The sequence below is a fragment of the Epinephelus moara genome, chromosome 4 (assembly GCF_006386435.1).
Source record: "Epinephelus moara isolate mb chromosome 4, YSFRI_EMoa_1.0, whole genome shotgun sequence".
Classification (NCBI taxonomy): Eukaryota; Metazoa; Chordata; class Actinopteri; order Perciformes; family Serranidae; genus Epinephelus; species Epinephelus moara.
Genome location: NC_065509.1, coordinates 19,506,173 through 19,525,122, shown reverse-complemented (window position 1 = coordinate 19,525,122; position 18,950 = coordinate 19,506,173). Strand labels below are relative to the sequence as shown.

Below are 18,950 nucleotides of genomic sequence, written 5' to 3'. Positions count from 1 at the left end.
GCGCGTGCACATCCAGGTGAAGTTTCTAATAGCGATATAATAGCAGCTTTATGGCATAATAATCACAAATGAATGGACGGCCTGTTTATATGTGCGTCTGTGCCCATTGTCTCTGAGCTGAACTCTGCTGACAGGCCTGTGTGTGTGAGAGTGGCGCAGAGACACCGAGGATACAACATGATTGCGGTGCGCTAACAGGCACACGGCCTCTCCGGTCAAACCAAAACTCCGTGCGCCATATTGCCTTTCTACACTCAGTCCCTCTGACATGAGGAAACAGGCCGCTAGGCGCTCAGATAAAGGAGACTGTGGCTGTAAGCACGCATAAAACAAGGGTTTGCTCCGATTAAAAACCTCTAGTGATCGCTTTCCAGGTTGCCCTCACATAACACATAAGGATTTGGTGCTCGCACTGTGGATCAAATTGATTCATATCCATAAACAAACTCAGAGCGCACAATAGGCTCGCTGCAGCGGGCCAGTCCTTGAAGATCAAACAAAGACGGACTTGACAGCACAGGATCTTACCTCTGTGTACACGTTTTTAACTACCAGGGTGGGTTCAGATCATTGGGCGGTTCATTTCTTTAACATTTTGGGCGAACGATCCGGTGGAAACACTACTTAGATCCGAGGTGTAACTTATTCAACCACCCTGATAGATCAGCTGTCTAGCGTTTACATGAAAACACATCCCTTTGTTACCCCTTTAAACCAATTCTGCCATCACACTGTGTGACATCACATCCAAAAAATAACATCATGTATATCAGTGCGCCGTCATTTCATTCAAAGGGGGGGTAAATAAAGGTATTATTATAAGGTGGTCACTATTGTCTGGAGACACGGACCCTCTTGTGTCCACAGGGGGAATTACAGGCTTTTCATTTGACAGGAAATACTATATTTAAGTGGAAAAGACAATTTCTTTTATTTTGGTTTCACATACAGCACATTAGCATTTATTACATATACCACAAAGCATTTTCTTCTGTTTCATGAAGTTGTTTTTTTTCCTTAATGAACAGCATAACAACATACATGTAAATCTGGAAGTGCTTATCAAGTGAGTCTGGGGGACTAAACAGGCTGTTACAATACATAATCAAAATTCACAAAGTGCTGAAATAACAAATACTGTGTTGAAAAAGGATATTATGCACTGAGATTAACCAGATTGAGCTAATTAAAAAAATGTGTCGCAGTGTTCCCGTTGTAGGTATGATGCAGGATAATATCACAAAATTAAAAACACATATTGAACTGGACGACACACAAAGGACAACTATACATCCACGTATTTATGCTTAGGAAAAGGCTGATTTGATTGGCTGTTTGTACTAAAATGCAGTTGTTTTTTTATAAATGTAGAAAATGTCACAAGAACCCGGACATAGAAATGTCAAAGCAGAAACTCAGAGGAACAAAATTCTTGAGGAGGGAAAAAAAGATTCATTCTCTAGTGAGGTTTGAACCACAAACTGATAAATACATGTTTTGCCTATACTATCTGGTGTGATTAGTTCATACGCATGCATCTCTGCCAAACTGGAGTAATATACTTCTTTCTAAGTCAGTCATTTATTATGAGAGGATGAAGACAATGTCAAACACTGTACAAACACTCAGTCAGAGCCATTCCTAAATGGCAAAAAGTTCCTTCCTTTTGAGAGAAATGTTTTCTGAAGCATCTTCTTTTTCATGCACTCAAATGTTTTTGAAGCACTAGACAGAACTATTCGCTGGTTTCATCCACCTTGCCACCGGGCTCACACAGGGGTCTTTTCTCCATCATGGCGTATGGAAAAGGTGGAACATCACAGCTAGTGAAGTCCAGTTTCTTGGGACCACCGCAGTTGTTAAAGTCAAGTTTCTTGGCACTGTCGCAACCAAACTCCAGCTTCTTGAGCCGAGCTAGACTCTTGATGCTGCCGGGGGGCCTGCCGGGGCTGACCTTATATCCTGCTGCTTTGGTGGTGCCTAGGGGCCTCCCTGGGCTGGTTTTGAACCCAGCTGCTCGGGTTGTCCCGAGTGGACGTCCAGTACTTGTACGGTAACCAGCTGACTTTGTGGTCCCTGATGGCCTCCCTCTCCGCCCTGACTTCACTATGCCCTTCTTCTTCTTGGAGCCATCAGGCCCTGCAGCCTCACTGCCCCTGATTCTCACTGTCTGAGGCTGGAAGTCGTTCTGGGTGTCTTGCACTTGACATACCATGGCTTTATGCATGCCCTGTGGCAAAGGGGCAAGGCCTGCAAGGGACAGCTGCAAACCAGGGGCTGTCGGAGAGGGGTAGAATTTGTTGGATTGTGTGCTACATAAATCAAAGTGGCTGGCTGGGTGACAGTCCTCTGCCAGCCCACTCATACAATAGTCACTGTTGCTGCTGGTCACTTGATGCATCATTTTCTGTTGGAGTGCAGAGAAATATAAACATTAGGTGGAAAACCTACACATGCACACGTGCACCCAGACTAACACAACCCACAGAAGCATTTTTAGTAGCTTACTTTTGGTGGAGCCAACAGGCCTTTTAGCGTTGCAACACAAAACACAAGTGATGTCAAGACAAAGCCAGGTAAACTGCAGTTGGAGTTTGCAACAAAAAAATATGCATGCACAAAAAGAAATGTTGGTTTCCCTACGAAATGCTTAACTATTTTAAGAACGTAGAAATAAATAGTTCGTACCTTATTTGTTGGTGGATGTTAGATGGAAAGGGTTAATTTCGGATCGCATACATTTTCCTTCTCTGGCAGCAACAACATCTTTGAGAAGACGCTGCACAAACTGCGCCCTGGCGTCCGGCAGTGTTGTTTTGGAGCGGGACTGCGATTTCGGTTGCCTATTTCATGCTCATTTAATCCTTTAAGCAGAGGTTTAGATGAGAGTGGCAGCCATTTTCGCCTGGAAAAAAAATTAATAAAACAGGATGCGCTGACCACGCATGCGCACAAAGGCTTCCAGGAAACGCAGCAGATCATCTGTGGTTCTGCCAAATTAAACAAAGGCGCATCTGAATAGCGCACACAATAAGATCCGAGCGCTATTAACATGGAACTCTAATTGCAACATAATTAAAATAATGAACTGACACTGATGATACCTCAGCAAATAAATAGATTGGCCAGAATTTCCAATTACAAACTGAACCATGTATCAATATCATTATTACTGGTCATTGACAGGAAATATGAGCATGCAGGTGCCACAGTGACAACAACAATGATGACAAAAGGTCATACTCCATTTTTTGTAGGTTTTATTAACATCCATAAGAACTTAAGTAAAGACATGGGGTTTCTGGAGCAACTGCAGTGCTAGGACAGATAGCAATATACATTTATCAGCGTTTCCCCCGATGGTCATCTCCGATCTTTTGCAAAATTAAGTCCACAGGACTTAAGTTTCCCTGATGAGCTTGGTCAGCTTCTGAATCTTTGTTTTGGTGGACATGTCCACGTACTTGTCTCCGATACTGACGATCATGCCACCCAGGATTGAAGCGTCCGACTGGGAAGAGGAGACATCAGTTGAAAATACTTTTAGTCACACCACCTGCAAGACGTTTATTTGTATGTTTCTGGGATCATGCATTAATACCATACCTTTGTTTCCAGCTTGATGCTTTCACCCTTCTGAAGAAAGCCCTTGAGAGCTACTTTCAGGTCAGCAAGATTAGCTTCATCCAAAGGCTAAAATGGATAAATATTGATTGGTTAATTGTGCAAAATATCTAAGGTAAAAATACACAAACGGGATTGTTTGTATTGATTGTATTTGAGGTGGCCAGGTTAAGTGTAGGAGATGCAACAAGAATGTGCCGTAACATATATGCAGTGGAAACATCTTACAGTGAACGAGTCTGTCGTTGTCAAACTGATCGCTATAAGATAATGATTATAACAATTTAAAAGTTTTTCTCATGCAGATTATCATCTACTTGACATTTTTATATTTATTGCATAAGTATGAACTAATGAAACTAGCTGGAAGCAGACGGGTTACCACGAGGCAAAGTATCATGGTCAAAGTAAAAAAATAAAAATAAATCCCTGTTGTAATTTATGAAAAGACCGAACATGAAAACTGCCTCTGGATACGTGGACAATATTTCTTTAATCTGATTGAAATAATTCATATTAGAGATGCAGCTGAGCTCTTTACATGGACACTAAATTAAGTTATCTGTCAAGATGTGCATGTACATGCCCTAAAGCATTTAATCAAAACATATATATAAGTGGTTCCACCTGCTGTGAAGCATCTAATCTGCTGAAAATATAACAGCAGGGGAAGTTTTTTTTCAAACCTTATAGAGAGAATTCATTTCATTTAATACATAATGTGCAGGAGCAGAAGTGGTTCCCCGTTAATGTAGTTTAGTAGTAAGTAATGTAGGTCTAACCAAGGTTACGTTCTATAGCTACAAATGACAGATGTTCCCTGAACACCTCACATGCACAATATTGGTAGATGTTAGAATTTATTGATGTTCCTTAAATGTCTCATATGCACACTACAAAAGGGGATCATGTCCAGTGACTCCACACTGCAACATGCACCAATGTTATGTAAGGCTACTGTTTCAAAATCAAAGAATACATTTATAAATCAAAGCACTCATATATGAACATAGCACTAGCAGTGCATTAAATATTTTGAAAAATTTATTAAGAATTCTCTGTTAAAATGCGCAAAGGGAGGCACATGTGCAGCGCATGGACCAGTTACATTACCTTATGTTACCCCCAAAACTTGCAAACATGCGCAGAAGGAGTTTATTCTAACCAGAGAGAATCAATCAGATCAAGAGTTTACATCTGTATTAGGTGCTACTATTTTCCCATTGAACGGATTAACCTGATTGAAAATTTCTTACTATCAGGCCACTGTCTTCCGACTGAGATGGTTATATAAGGCATTTTTCTGATTGGGCTATTATTCTGATTATTAGTGGAATATCTGGGTCCATGTTAATGCACCTAATGAAGCGGACTACTTAGTACTTGAAGTGAATTGTTTAAACAGCATTTGCATGGGAATGATTCTGTCCGCAGCTTTTTGCTTCACATAAGCAGCTTCCACTGTATAATGTATGTCCACCTATTTTATACCTGAGCAGTGGTGACGGAGCAGACAACCTCTCCACGTTGTGCACTCATCATCTTCCCGAAGGCAGTGATAACGTCACCAGTTAGAGGAAGACGACCATTGTCAGCCAAAACATCTGCAAAACAAAAAGCAGGATATAGGTAAGCGAGACTCATTACCTTTGTTTCTCTGCATTACCAACTCACAAAATGAGTAAACATCACTTATATTGTATCACATCAGTTCAGAAATACATATTGTTTCTGATTTCATCCAACTGTTCCTGCAGCGTTATTCCTGTTATGCTCGAAGGTTGATTTAAACCATGATCAATATCAATGTAGCAGTCCTTTGAGGACTGAACCATAGGGCTTGTGGACTAATGCTGGTGTGGGAAACACATTATGGAGCTTACAAGTGGCCTATTGAAAAGCCATTATATCTATATTATTTGTGTTTTAGCACTTTTTCCACACAAATACAGTTCTCTTGCTTAATTTCCACATTTCGTATTTGTGACGACAAATGTTCCAAAACAAAACAAACAAAATTAAAAAACAAGAAAATCCTTCCACAGATTGAAAGCCCGCAGAATGACTTGAATGTATATGATCTGTATAGTGCTAGTGTAGTCACAAAGTCTTTGACCTCTATGGAGGTCACAGGGAGAAACACGTTAGAAAGACAATGAAGACATTAGGAGCTGCTGTTGACTTCAAAAAAGGACAGTCAAGATAAAAAAAAATCTAAATAAAAATGTGTTTCTTAATGAGACAGTACAAACTGTTTTTTAAACCATGTAACTTCAGAAAACACAACACCAAGAGAAAAGGGTTTGTCTATATCATTTTACCCAAGCCTGTTTTACATATCAATTTGGCAACAACCATGACAAATATATATATGTGTTCCAGGTGAGAAAACCCAAGTTACTTATTTAAACTTTGAGGGAATTTAAAGATATCGCATGTCCTCGTGTACCTCTAAGAATAAATAAAACGGAAAAATGTGAAATAAAAAGTAGCAAAGTGTACAACATGTTCTTTAATTGGACTTCTTTGTAGTACAAAAATTAAGTATTTGTATCCTATCTGCTGTGAGCTGGTGGACTCCTAATGCCATGCTAAAATGCACAGCAGCAATCAGTGTTCACTCACTGATGAGGTTGACAATGATGGGTGAAACCTTGGCCTTTGCAAGAGCATCATGGAAAGTCTTCTGCTTGAGGCTGCGCTTTATGTGAGGATTCATGACAATACTGGACATTTTGGGATCCTTGATCATGGCCTGCAGAACAAGATGGCACACAGCAAAAGGCAACTGAATGTATGTAGTGGAAGAAAGGTAGGCTGTGTTGAAACAGCATGGAAATTTGCAAAACTTTGACAACGATCAGATTCTTATCAAATGATTTATTCCTCAGATATACCACATATTTATTAACGTTTTTTATTCTAACAGTGAAAATGAATTACCAACAATAATATTTTCATAGGGGGAGAAACACTACTTGCATCATCCACTGACCTTTACATAATTATACTGCAATTAGGGGTTACAATTTTTGACTTACAGATAATTTTCCAAGCTCCTGCTCCACTTGGTCCAGTTTGTTCTGCTTGCTAGCAGCTGAGAACAGAGCAGTGGCATAGCGGCCCTCCACTCCATAGACCTGGATGGGAGGCTGTAAGGATATAAACACAGATTAAACAAACTGCTAAGACTATTCCTACTAGATGAGCGGTAAAGCTCCGTGCAGTGTCACGTTATTCACCTTAATCAGTTTCGCCGCAGGTCTGGCCACAGACGTGCTGAGCTGGCGGACCTAGGATAGAAAAATTGCACAATGTCATCACAGAGAAACCAGAACTTGAGCTTAATAACTTTTGGCACGCGTTGTACCATTTACGTTGAAGACAGCTAGCTGGTAGGCTAACATGTTAGCAGTCATTCAAGTGCAACGCCTCGTGTGCATTTGCTGGACATTTAGCGTTATATCCTGGTCTCCAGATGGAGAACAATGTTAAAATATGTTTTTGAGGTACATATAATTCAGTCAACCCTATCATAAAATGATTAAAAGCACCAAAATCATTGAATGTCTTACCTGCTGTCCTAGCATGAGTGCTGCCATTTTCTCCTACAGCTGTCTAGAGTAGAACAACTGACTGCGCATGTGCACTTGAGAGGAAGCTGTCTCGCTGTGGGTAATGTAGTCTTTTCTGTGTGGCGCATTCTGATAGGAGGGGGAAAGTCTTTCTAATGAACAACCACACATTTCTAAATATGTTTTAATTTCTTTCTAAATTCATCCACTCAAGTGAAAAGAAATGTTACATATGATTTTTAAGCTCATATATCATAGCATACAGCCTACTGGTTGTTTATTCTGACCTATACAAACAGGGCTCAACACTAATTTTCAGAAGAGGTTGCCAGGCTGACAGCCAGTAAATAGCTTTTGGTTGCCAATACTGAAAACATGTCACTAGGGCTGGGCAATATATGATAGCATATTGATGTCGTGATACGAGACAAAAATCATCTTAGCTTTTGAATATCATATCGTACGTGTTGTCTTTCCTGGTTTTAAATGCTGAATTGCAGTAAAATTAACTAATTTTCTGTATTTGTTAGACTATTCTAGCTGTTCAGTTATTTGCCTTTAACTACTTAGCCATTATATCCACATTACTGAAGATTATTTTCCAAAAATCTCATTGTGTAATGATTTTTTGGGGGTTTTTTTGTTTTGTTTTGAAAGCGTGAACCCTACTATATTGTCACAATATTGATATCCAGGTATTTTGTCAAAATATCATGACATTCGATTTTCTTCATATTGCCCACTTTGTCACTTAAGGCCTGTATTTTGACTTGGTCTTATTAAGACTATGCAGTTATGCATCAGCTTAATAATGGAAATGTGACATGAAAGCATGTATAAAGGTTTATTACAGTAATTAAACAATTTTGTTTTGTGGTTTGTGTTTTATTTGATACTTTACAGAATTTGAATCTTAAGTGTGACTTGATTTGCCTCGCCACTGACTCTTAAATAGATGCCTGTGCGCACGTGGGTATTCGTATCAATGCACGTGCAGCACTGTCATGTGCAGTGTTGTCCAGTTCCGGTTCTGACAGTAACATCAATGTTCGAATATCACAAATGTAACAAATATTAATACTTTCTTTATTTTCAGGCGCACATATTGTTATTTAATGTCCCTATTTTTTTACCTGTTCAAAGGTGGTTGCCACTGATAGCAACCAAAGGCCAAGAATTGGTTGCCAATTTCTTAAAATGGTTGCCAATGAGAACCTTGCAACTGTTACTGCGGAGCCCCAAAAAGCAAATTTATACAATTAGTTCATATCTCCTCCTACAGTACCAGAATGGGTATTTACATTTATTAACAGTGCTTTCATCTGACTGGTAGACTACTGGTAGACATTGGCCCTACTGTATATATGACCTACCTTACTTTAAGCACAATTGGTAACCAATTTTTACAGCTACCACAGACTCAGGTAGCCTACCTCATGTTTTCCACTGAGATAAGTCATCAAATTGTCTGAATACTGGCACGTGTCTGTTTTTGTATTGTATGTTTGTGGAGATAATAATGGACATCCAAAAAATGTTTTTAACAAGTGCTGCATTTTGTAAGTTTAAACAACTACTTAGACTGGTTACAAGATGTCAACCATTTTTGCATCAGTGTTCACACAATTTAAATAATTTTAATAAAAGAGAAAATGAGAGAAAATACCCAATTAGATTACAGTTACTGATCCAAGTGTTTGTGATCACAAAGTGGTTGCATCTGAACATGTTCTACTCTGTAAACAGCTTAAATGTAGAACATTCATTCTGCTGCTTTGCATCTTCACACCATACAGCAATGCCATCTTTTGATTTATGGCCATTTTTCAGGTTTATTGCTGAGTTTAAAACATTTGCTATAACAGTAATAAAAAAGTGATCAAGTATATTAAGTTAGCTGGGGTGAAGTCAGGTCATTTTTGACACTTTTTGGTAGATTACAAAGAAAACCACTTAAAACCCTGAAGACTACCTTGACCGTTACTTTTAGAACTTGTTATAATCATAACTGCTATATATCTATAACAACAATGTGTCGCTAGGTAAAAATGATTTAGACCTTCAAACAAATCAAGAACCCCTGTCTTGCTGCAATGACATGTTCATTCAGGTACAATGGGACAGTTAGTAAGGTAACATGAGGCAATCATGTTTGTTTGCTTTTTAAATGGTTAAATCAATTTATCACTTCAGTCATTAATTTATTAACGCTTTAATGTAACCTGTAGCCATTCATTGAAAAACATTGTCAAACTTTTCTGTCATGCTTTCACAGTTCTTCAGCTCCTTGTCTCCTTGGTGCCATGTTGTCTACAATGGGTGTGCTTGTGTGTGTGTAAGAAGTATGGCTGATTCTGGACTGTTGTGGCTGACATGAACTGCGTGGACAGCATCATCTTAATATCTTAAATCTATTTTAAAATATTTTTAGGTAACAACAGAAAAAAAGTCTGTAATATGACAGGGTGACACACAGTAGCATAAGCTGCACATGGTAACCTGAAACATGTTGGTTTTACTATAGAAAAATGTCCCACTTTAGCTATATATTGGTCCCATTTTACCTGAAAACATTAAGTACGAATCAAAACCCTTTCTCATAAAAAGTAACATGTATTGTGAAAATATTTTGATTTTAAGTCAAACATTTAACAACAGGCAACATCCTACAACCATTTGTGATGTTATACCCTTATTGTTTTAGCTGCAGTGCTCTTATTACCAACCTGAGAAAATCATAATGCCACATGGTTTCCCTGTCAAGTTCTAGGACCAGTGCTTTTTTTAGATTTAATTTTCTTTGCCCATCCCAATTATCTAGGAATATTGTTTCAAAGCACATTTGTAGTAACAATGCAATAACATGTTTGGTGAATGGCTGCTAATATTTAAAGAGCCCAAGATGTAAAACCTTGTTTGTCCAATTTTACCTGATGTCCCAAATTACCAAACTTCACCCTACATTACTTTTAAAAAGTAATTAAAATAGCTGCATTACTTATTACATTTTAACAGGGTAACACTGCCAATTACTATGTTAATCTTCATTATAACACACACTTTTCCCCGTCAAAGGATTTTCTGCGGGAGTTTTTCCCTTATTTGCTGTGAGGGTCTAAGGACAGAGGGATGTCGTATGCTGTAAAGCCCTCTGAGGCAAACTGTGATTTGTGATAAAAATTGAATTGAAAATAGCTAAGGGACTGTTCGTTACCTATGAGGGGTGGTCCAAAAAGTGTGAGGCAAGTAAAACATTTTTTAAGCACTAAAGAGAGGGACTTATATTTTTTATTTTGGCTGTGAGAGGGGCATTTTTAAATGGGTGTATTTTGTATGTATTTTACCCCCCACAAGTGGATTTGGAAGGCATGTTTTTTTTTTTTTTTTACAAATCTGCCAAAATTGCACCATTTATCATAGCCACAAACTGTAAAAACAGAAACCATGATTGGATTTTCAAATGTCTGATGGGATTTGGACACATCATGTGTGACAAATGCCTTCATCATAAGAAAGAACAAAACAAAACATAACTGCATCTGAGCTTAGTGACATCTCATCAACCTGATTCTATATCTCCTTAAAAGAAAATTAATTAATTAACTCAACTTTTAACTTTTAGACATCTAATGCCAGGTACACACTACACCATATCAGCCCAATTATAGCCCGACACAGCGTTGTGCGGTGACGGCTCGGATAGTAAACGACAACGAGTGTTGTACATGATAATCCATCGTTTCATCTTGTGTAGTGTGTCATAGTAGACGACGACCGATGCCACGTCTGGGACGCCTCACGACGTTCCAACAGAAAGTCTAGCATGTTTGATTTTCTTTTTGTCGTTCACAACTGCTCCTGTCACAGCTGTCACTTTGACCAATAGGAACACAGAGTGGTCGGCTGGTATAGACAACTGTACGACAACAACAGCCCAGCCTTTTAGATATTTCCTGTAGGGATGTTACCACACAGAGTAAAAAGGGAAAAATGATGGTGTCAAACAGCAGAGGCATTTTAGCAACCCAGTGAGTACTGCCATTAGCATCAAGCTAGCAAACAATGTTACTTCTTTATAATGGAGACGGACATAAAGTAATACAATGAAAAAATAGTGGCTTTTACTTACCACATTTGAAACAGACTACATCATAAACAGGCCATTTGCCTTGATAAAGTTAATGCATCTCGCAGTCATTTCAAACTCAACACTTTCTGTATTGGTTTCAAATTAAAAGCCCTGTTCAACTTCAGTTGAGAGGATCCTTTCATTTTCTAAAAAGGCTTTTATTGTGAAACATTTGCAGAAACTTGGGTGTGGAGGATTCAGTGATTTGCATAGTTTGCATGCTGCACTTCAAATGTAGCTCCGCCCATCTTATGGCACTTTTTGCATTACTACAACAACAACAACATTTCGGCTGGCACATGAACAGACACAGTGACTGAAATAATAGTAATAGTAATGAAAATAGCACAAGAATAACCTGATGACATCACACACGTCGTGAAAGACGATGGGGAATGATTGGTGTGGACCATCGTGAAGTTTGTCATGTCCGTTGGCCAAGTCACGGCATGATTTTATGACTCCACAATCGTGTAATCTGACATAGTGACCGTCAAAATGGACAGAAGTGTCGCGTAGTGTGAACCGTAAGGGTACATTTTAAAATATACAATAATTTATGGTAGGCTAGAAGAAGGGTCATCCATTTTCTGCCAGTCACTCAGGGATGCTTAAGGAAAAATACTTGTAGTTTCCGGTGAATCAAAAACAAAAAAACAAAGTTACACCTCCTCTGACTCTGATAAGTAGTGAACAGTCCTTAAGTTACGTAGCTAATTAGCTACCTAGCTTACTAGCTCTGACTTCACAGCTAAGCTCATGGTTTTCCATGAGAACTAAAACTGCAGCCAACCACCTGTCACAAATTGTAAATAGACTAAACAAAATTGTATCAGAAATTACACCTCTATTATTTATTAAGCGAGCTACGGTTAATAAAACCGTAGGAATGTTTAGGTGGTGGCTAGCTAACCTGTGAATATGATGTAGTTTTAGTGACGCTGTTGAACCGTTGGTCCTGATTGTTCCCGCTTCCCTCCAGCAGAGGGCAGATCAACCGGCAATTTCACTTTTTAAATAACCGACACATAAAATACTCAAAAGCAGCAAGCATAAAGTAAGAAAATAAAGACAAACCAAATATGTTTAACTCGTTAGGACAGATAAATGAGAGGTGCGTTAAGATCCGGCTGGAGGGGCTCACCAGGGATGCGATGACGTAAATATGATTTGTTGCTCAGCCTCGCTGTGGACCAGAGTTGGCAGGGTTGGGTCTTCATTTCTCTCAGCTAGTCTTACAGTATTTCCAATACTAATAGCTGACAGTGTGAGAATAGTAGTTTAACACGGAGAGGAGCATTATTTCTGTATCATGTGAGCTGAACACTTTGGTCCCCACCAAACTGCAGGGACGCAGGGCAGTTGACGCATTCGTTTTCGCGGAGCACACACTCACACGCGCGCGCTCGCACATACACACACGAGCTGCGAATGACCAGGGAGCTTGCTAGGACGTAGCATAGCCGGGACATCAAAACGTGAGAGGTTTTCCTGAGAGATTTCAAAGCTGGTCGGCTCGCTAGCTGACGGCAAACCAGGCATGGACGACAAGTCATTCACCAAGGAGTTGGACGGATGGATTGAACAACTGAACGAGTGCAAACAGCTGAGTGAGAATCAGGTCAAAGTCCTGTGTGAAAAGGTAAGGTTTGCGCAGCAAGGCAGGCGAGCTATTAATACCTGTCAGTAGCTTTGTGCCGTGTTAGCGGACCGTTAGCTGTGACATCTCCTGAATCTTTGGGCTTGGAGGAAGTATTGCTTGGACTAACGTCAGCTAATGCATGTGGCCTTGCTGTGGAGCACACCATTTGGCTGCAGCTGCATGCAGTACATTGCTAAGGGAAGCAACTCGCCAAGAAGATGGAGGAGGATGCCTGCAAATATGTTTTCCCTAGCTACGCCCACTCCTGGTACCTCTTCCTCACTGGAGTGCACTGGCACTACTACAGCAAACTATAATTATCTGATGTGTCCTTCACAATCTGAAAAATAATGATTAGTCAGTGTGTCAGGGTATTAACAAGATTTGTGTGAAACACATGACCATTGTGCACCATGCTCTGTTACCTGTTAACCAGCATCATCCTCTCTTTTCCTGGTCCTCCATTTAAGGCCAAGGAGATCCTGACAAAGGAGTCCAATGTGCAGGAGGTGAGATGTCCGGTGACAGTCTGCGGAGATGTCCATGGTCAGTTTCATGACCTAATGGAGCTGTTTAAGATCGGGGGGAAGTCTCCAGACACTAACTACCTCTTCATGGGAGACTATGTGGACAGGGGCTACTATTCTGTGGAGACAGTTACTCTCCTGGTTTCTCTTAAGGTCAGCAAAAAGACACTTTGCCTGTGACACTATGATATATATATTAGAAACAAGGCAGCCACAACTTGGATATGCATTTGGAGTTGAGACAAGGATCATGTTTATGGCAGATTATTCTTGCATTTTGCTCATACACACATTTTTCTTTGCAGGTAAGGTTCCGTGAGCGAATCACGATCCTCCGAGGGAACCACGAGAGCAGACAGATCACACAAGTGTATGGCTTCTACGACGAGTGCTTAAGGAAATATGGAAATGCCAATGTTTGGAAGTACTTCACAGATCTGTTTGACTATCTGCCCCTCACTGCGCTGGTAGATAACCAGGTAAGGCTGCGTATTCAGATGTAGGATGTGACACAAAGCACAGATACAGGGACTCATCATCTATTTTCTCTTTCCTCTGTAAGATTTTCTGCCTCCATGGAGGACTGTCCCCTTCAATAGACACACTGGAACACATCAGAGCGCTGGATCGCTTGCAGGAGGTTCCTCATGAGGTAAACTCAGTCCATGTAAATTCTACACATTTGACAAACTTTCCTTGAAGGTCCTTTTAGATTATGGATTATTCTGTAATTTATTGTTATAACATATCCATGCTACAACATTTACATTAAGGAGGATGATGGTGCCTACAGCTGCAATGATGCTTGTACGATTTTTACATCATAATCTGATACACATGCACGTTCATCAGATTTTGTTATTAAATTCAGAGCTGAAATGTATAGCCACAGAAACAGGGTATGAACAGGCTTTAAAATGTCCTAAATTCCATTTCAATATTAGGCCTCGAAAGTCATTAAGTGGACTTATATTTGAATTATTGGGGTCTTAATTCCAACATAAAGATTTTATTATATTCAATGGATTTATTTTTGTCAAAATTAGTCAAGTTCTCCTGCATCAGAATGAACACATGACACACTCTATCTATTAATAAACCTAATACCCCTTACCTGTTAGGAAATGCTTATTCTATAATAACCCTGCTCACGTTGTACTTACTTGTCATATTTGATTGTAGAGAGAAATGGCTAGAATGCTAAATTTCCATGTGGAAAAAATCATTATGACTAGATTTATTACATCTATCTTTCCTAAAGGACACTGTTCCTACCTAAAACTGTCTTCTGTACTAGACCAAAATTGTAACACTTAGCTTGATGTTTACTTTTTCTGCTGATTTGAATATAAAAAAAGGAGTATTTGTCTAAAAATTGGTCTAAAATTGAATTAAAATTGTCTTAAAAATGTAATAAAGCACCAAATGTATATCTCTGACACCTGTAGTCTCCCTGAGAAAATTAATCAGCAACAGTTTTAATAATCATTTAATTATTTGTATGTTTTTCTGGGTTTATTTGTCACAATTTTCAGACAATTTAAAGATTAAGCAGTGACTTATTAATTAATAATTGTGATATTTCTTAGTAGTAGCCCTCATAAAAGTCTTAAACGTATACACATTAGATAGATTTTGTGTTTGCATGTACAATGGACTGAACAACACTAATATTTCCTCCGTGTTTCAGGGTCCAATGTGTGACTTGTTATGGTCAGACCCAGATGACCGTGGTGGCTGGGGCATCTCACCCCGTGGTGCTGGTTACACCTTCGGGCAGGACATTTCTGAGACCTTCAACCACGCAAACGGCCTAACTTTGGTTTCAAGAGCCCACCAGCTGGTGATGGAGGTACTTAAACTTTTGTTTATCTGCTGAAAGTAATTCCGTTTTTTTTAAATTGGAGACACTGCAGATGTAGCTTGGCAATACTTGTTATGAATTTCAAATAGGTAACATGCAAGTAATCTCTTGATCTAGGGTTATAATTGGTGCCACGACCGCAACGTAGTGACGATCTTCAGTGCGCCAAACTATTGTTATCGTTGTGGAAACCAGGCAGCAATCATGGAACTTGATGACACATTGAAATACTCCTTGTAAGTACATTTTTGTGACATAAATGTGTCTGTTGTTTTTTTTTAAGAGGGGCTTTTGGCACTTTGTTAACAATGAATCATTGATGATAAATCTAAAAATGTGAGTTGACGAGGCGCTTTGCTCGTTGTTTTCTTTAGCCTACAGTTCGACCCCGCACCACGCAGAGGGGAGCCCCATGTGACGCGGCGTACGCCAGACTACTTCCTGTAAAGATCCCTGTAGAGGATGGCAAGCGGCTACACAGAGAAAAGAAGCATTCATAACCCTATGGACCAAAAAAAAATGTGTGCCCTAATCACAATGAAATGGAAACTATCACATCTAGCTAAAGACCACCATCCTTTCAACTTTTTCCTCTCTGTGCATGATGTTTTTATTGCTAGACATGACTGCTACTATGAACAATACCGTCACAATACCTGCTGGTTTGTCAGGAAACATGAATGCTGAGAATAACAACTAAATGTAAGTAATCTTTGTGTTAGGGTGTTAATGATGACCAGAGTGTTTCCATGTACAGTATGTAAGCTGCATCTTTCACTTGGCATGGCCTCAAATCAAAGGTTGCAGTAACTATAACGTGACTCTTTCTTTTTTGTAACGGAAGCGCAACAGTTTATTTTGTGAAGTGAGATGATAGGGTTAGACGTCGGAAATGAATATGTTCTCTTTGCACTTTTGTATTTGATTTTTATCACATGGCACTGACAGACGATGTTCTTTTTTATACCCTGTTATAGTGTAAGTAGCTCTTATTCTGCTCTGCTGTCTCTTATGGGAGTCGATGTAATTCATTTAAGTAGGCATTATTGGTACAAATGACATCAGTTGTAAAAAAAATAACTTAATGTTTTGCAGCCACAGCTATACGAAATAAAGACTGAAGTTGCTTCGTCATTACTTTAGGCACAGTTTGTGGCATTATTCTCTTTCACCAGTCACCACTAGATGGAAACAGACACACAAAAACTGCTTATGATCAATTCTGACAGAATAATCAACATGGTGATTATCAAGGTTGCTGTGAATGTGCAGGAATTATGGTACTTTAATTTACTGTTATGTATATATTTTTGACTATTATTTTTCATTTTATTACAGGTGTGTCCAAGGATGGATGATTGAAAGGGCATACCAGGCACAGGCCCAGGGGCCCAAAGTGTCGGCTGCAAATTGTCACTTGAACTAACACTTACTAACCAGGAAGAGACTCAAAAAGACAACAAAGAGATGCAAAAGAACTGCGAAGAGACACAAAACAACCAAAAAAGACACAAAATTACTATGAAGGGACACAAAATAACTACAAATAACGGCGGAAACAACCAAAAGGACACACAAATTTACATTAAAAACTTTAAAACGACATCAAAGAGACACAAAATGACCAATCTAAGACACAAAATAACTATAAAAAGGGGTAAAGCAACCAAAAATAGGCACAAAACCACAGCAAAAACCCATGAAATTACAACAAAAAGCCTCCAAAGACCCACAAAATAGACATAAAATGACCAAAAACACAAAAAAGTATCTAAAAGGGCTACAAAGGGACAAAATGACCAAAAGCAACACAAAATCACTATGAAGGGACATAAATTAGCTACAAAAGGAGCAAAACAAGGGGCGTCGGTGGCTTAGTGGTAGAGCAGGCGCTCCATGTACAAGGCTGTTGCCGCAGTGGCCCGGGCTTGACTCCAGCCTGTGGAGGAGGCCACAAAATGACCAAAAAGACACACCAATAAAGTACACACACAAAATAAAGACACAAACGAAGAAACAAACAAAACTACCCCAAAAAGCTACAAGATGACGACAAGGAGACACAAAACGACCAAAAAAGACATAAAATGACCATGAAGGGATACAACTTGGTTACAAAAAGGAGCAAAACAACTACAAAGAGTCACAAAACGACCAAAAAAGACTCAAAGTGATCTAAAAAAAATTATGTCAAAGCGTGACCAAATGACAGAGACAGAATGACCAAAAAAGACAAAAAGTTATTATGTGAAAAAAAAAATCATATTGAAGAGCCACCAATTGACTATGAGGGGACTCAAAACCAAAAAAGACTCTAAATTAGCTAAACAAAAAAAAAACAAAAAAAAAACAAGGAAACACAGAATGACCAAAAAAGACACAAAATAATGATCATTAAAAAAAAAACCAAACAAAACAAAATTACCTCAAAGAACTACAAGATGACTACAAGGAGACATGAAATGACCAAATAAGACACAAAATGACTTTGAAGGGACAACTACAAAATGGGGCAAAACAACCAAAAAAAGACACAAAAAATGACTACAAGACATAAAACGACCAAAAAAGATACAAAATTACCTACAGAATATTACATTAGAGACACAAATTAACCAAAAAAAAAGACACAAAATGACTAAAGGACATAAAACGACCAAAAAAGATACAAAATTACCTACAGAATATTACATTAGAGACACAAATTAACCAAAAAAAAGACACAAAATGACTAAAGGACATAAAACGACAAAAAAAGATACAAAATTACCTACAGAATATTACATTAGAGACACAAATTAACCAAAAAAAAGACACAAAATGACTACAAGACATAAAACGACAAAAAAAGACATAAAATTACCTACAGAAAATTACATTAGAGACACAAAATGACTACAAGACATAAAACGGCCAAAAAAAACACAAAATTACCTACACAAAATGACTACAAGACATAAAACGACCAAAAAAGATCTAAAATTACCTACAGAAAATGACATTAGAGACACAAATTAACACATAAAAAGACGCAAAATGACTACAAGACATAAAACGACCAAAAAAGACACAAAATGACTACAAGACATAAAACGACCAAGAAAGACACAAAATTACCTACAGAATATTACATTAGAGACACAAATTAACCAAAACAAAATAAGACACAAAATGACTATGAAGGGACACAAAATTAAAAAAAAAAAAAAAAGAAAAAAGGAAAAAAAGGAGAAGAAGCAAAATCACCACAGTGTCTGTGTGTTCCCTGTGGTGTGTAGGGGAGGTGGTGGGGCCTTCTACATGTCTGTGCCCCGGAGCTCACTGTGTCATAATCATGGTCATGATCCGCCCCTGGTTATTTGGTATATCATGATTCTTAAGGTGCCATCGATGACTCATTTTGCCTGTAATTTTATTGCATGATTTTCTTATTTATTTATGTTATGAACCAAACAGCGCTTCGTTTGTTTTAAACGACTCTTATTAGTGCGGTCCATCATTGTGAGGCTGTTGTGTGCAAATCCAAAGTTTTACCAGCTATTAATGATTTACAGCCTGTGAATCAATGTGTCGAAAATGTCAAAGCAAT

At 38.7% G+C, this 18,950-nt stretch overlaps 3 protein-coding genes across 4 annotated transcripts; 1 reads left to right on the top strand and 2 right to left on the bottom strand.

The window, feature by feature from the left end:
- Positions 1–906: 906 nt before the first annotated feature.
- Positions 907–2,968, bottom strand: si:ch1073-44g3.1 (uncharacterized protein LOC797133 homolog). Of its 2 annotated transcripts, XM_050042878.1 has the most exons (3): positions 2,689–2,968; positions 2,509–2,528; positions 907–2,407 (listed from the first exon to the last, which is right to left on the bottom strand). In XM_050042878.1, exon 3 carries the CDS (start codon positions 2,402–2,404, stop codon positions 1,736–1,738), a length of 669 nt encoding a protein of 222 aa, XP_049898835.1. In that variant the 5' UTR covers positions 2,405–2,407; positions 2,509–2,528; positions 2,689–2,968; the 3' UTR covers positions 907–1,735. The 2 variants fall into 2 exon arrangements, with proteins under 2 accessions (XP_049898835.1, XP_049898834.1); XM_050042877.1 differs by lacking the exon at positions 2,509–2,528 and having other exon boundaries at positions 2,689–2,965.
- Positions 2,969–3,243: 275 nt separating this feature from the next.
- Positions 3,244–7,306, bottom strand: atp5po (ATP synthase peripheral stalk subunit OSCP). Its single transcript, XM_050042880.1, has 7 exons — positions 7,200–7,306; positions 6,867–6,917; positions 6,666–6,776; positions 6,250–6,379; positions 5,116–5,228; positions 3,607–3,693; positions 3,244–3,511 (listed from the first exon to the last, which is right to left on the bottom strand). Exons 1-7 carry the CDS (start codon positions 7,224–7,226, stop codon positions 3,401–3,403), a joined length of 630 nt encoding a protein of 209 aa, XP_049898837.1. The 5' UTR covers positions 7,227–7,306; the 3' UTR covers positions 3,244–3,400.
- Positions 7,307–12,326: 5,020 nt separating this feature from the next.
- On the top strand, positions 12,327–16,496 carry LOC126389287 (serine/threonine-protein phosphatase 2A catalytic subunit alpha isoform-like). Its single transcript, XM_050042876.1, has 7 exons — positions 12,327–12,970; positions 13,441–13,650; positions 13,803–13,976; positions 14,060–14,149; positions 15,188–15,349; positions 15,479–15,597; positions 15,736–16,496. Exons 1-7 carry the CDS (start codon positions 12,869–12,871, stop codon positions 15,806–15,808), a joined length of 930 nt encoding a protein of 309 aa, XP_049898833.1. The 5' UTR covers positions 12,327–12,868; the 3' UTR covers positions 15,809–16,496.
- The last annotated feature ends 2,454 nt before the right edge of the window (positions 16,497–18,950 follow it).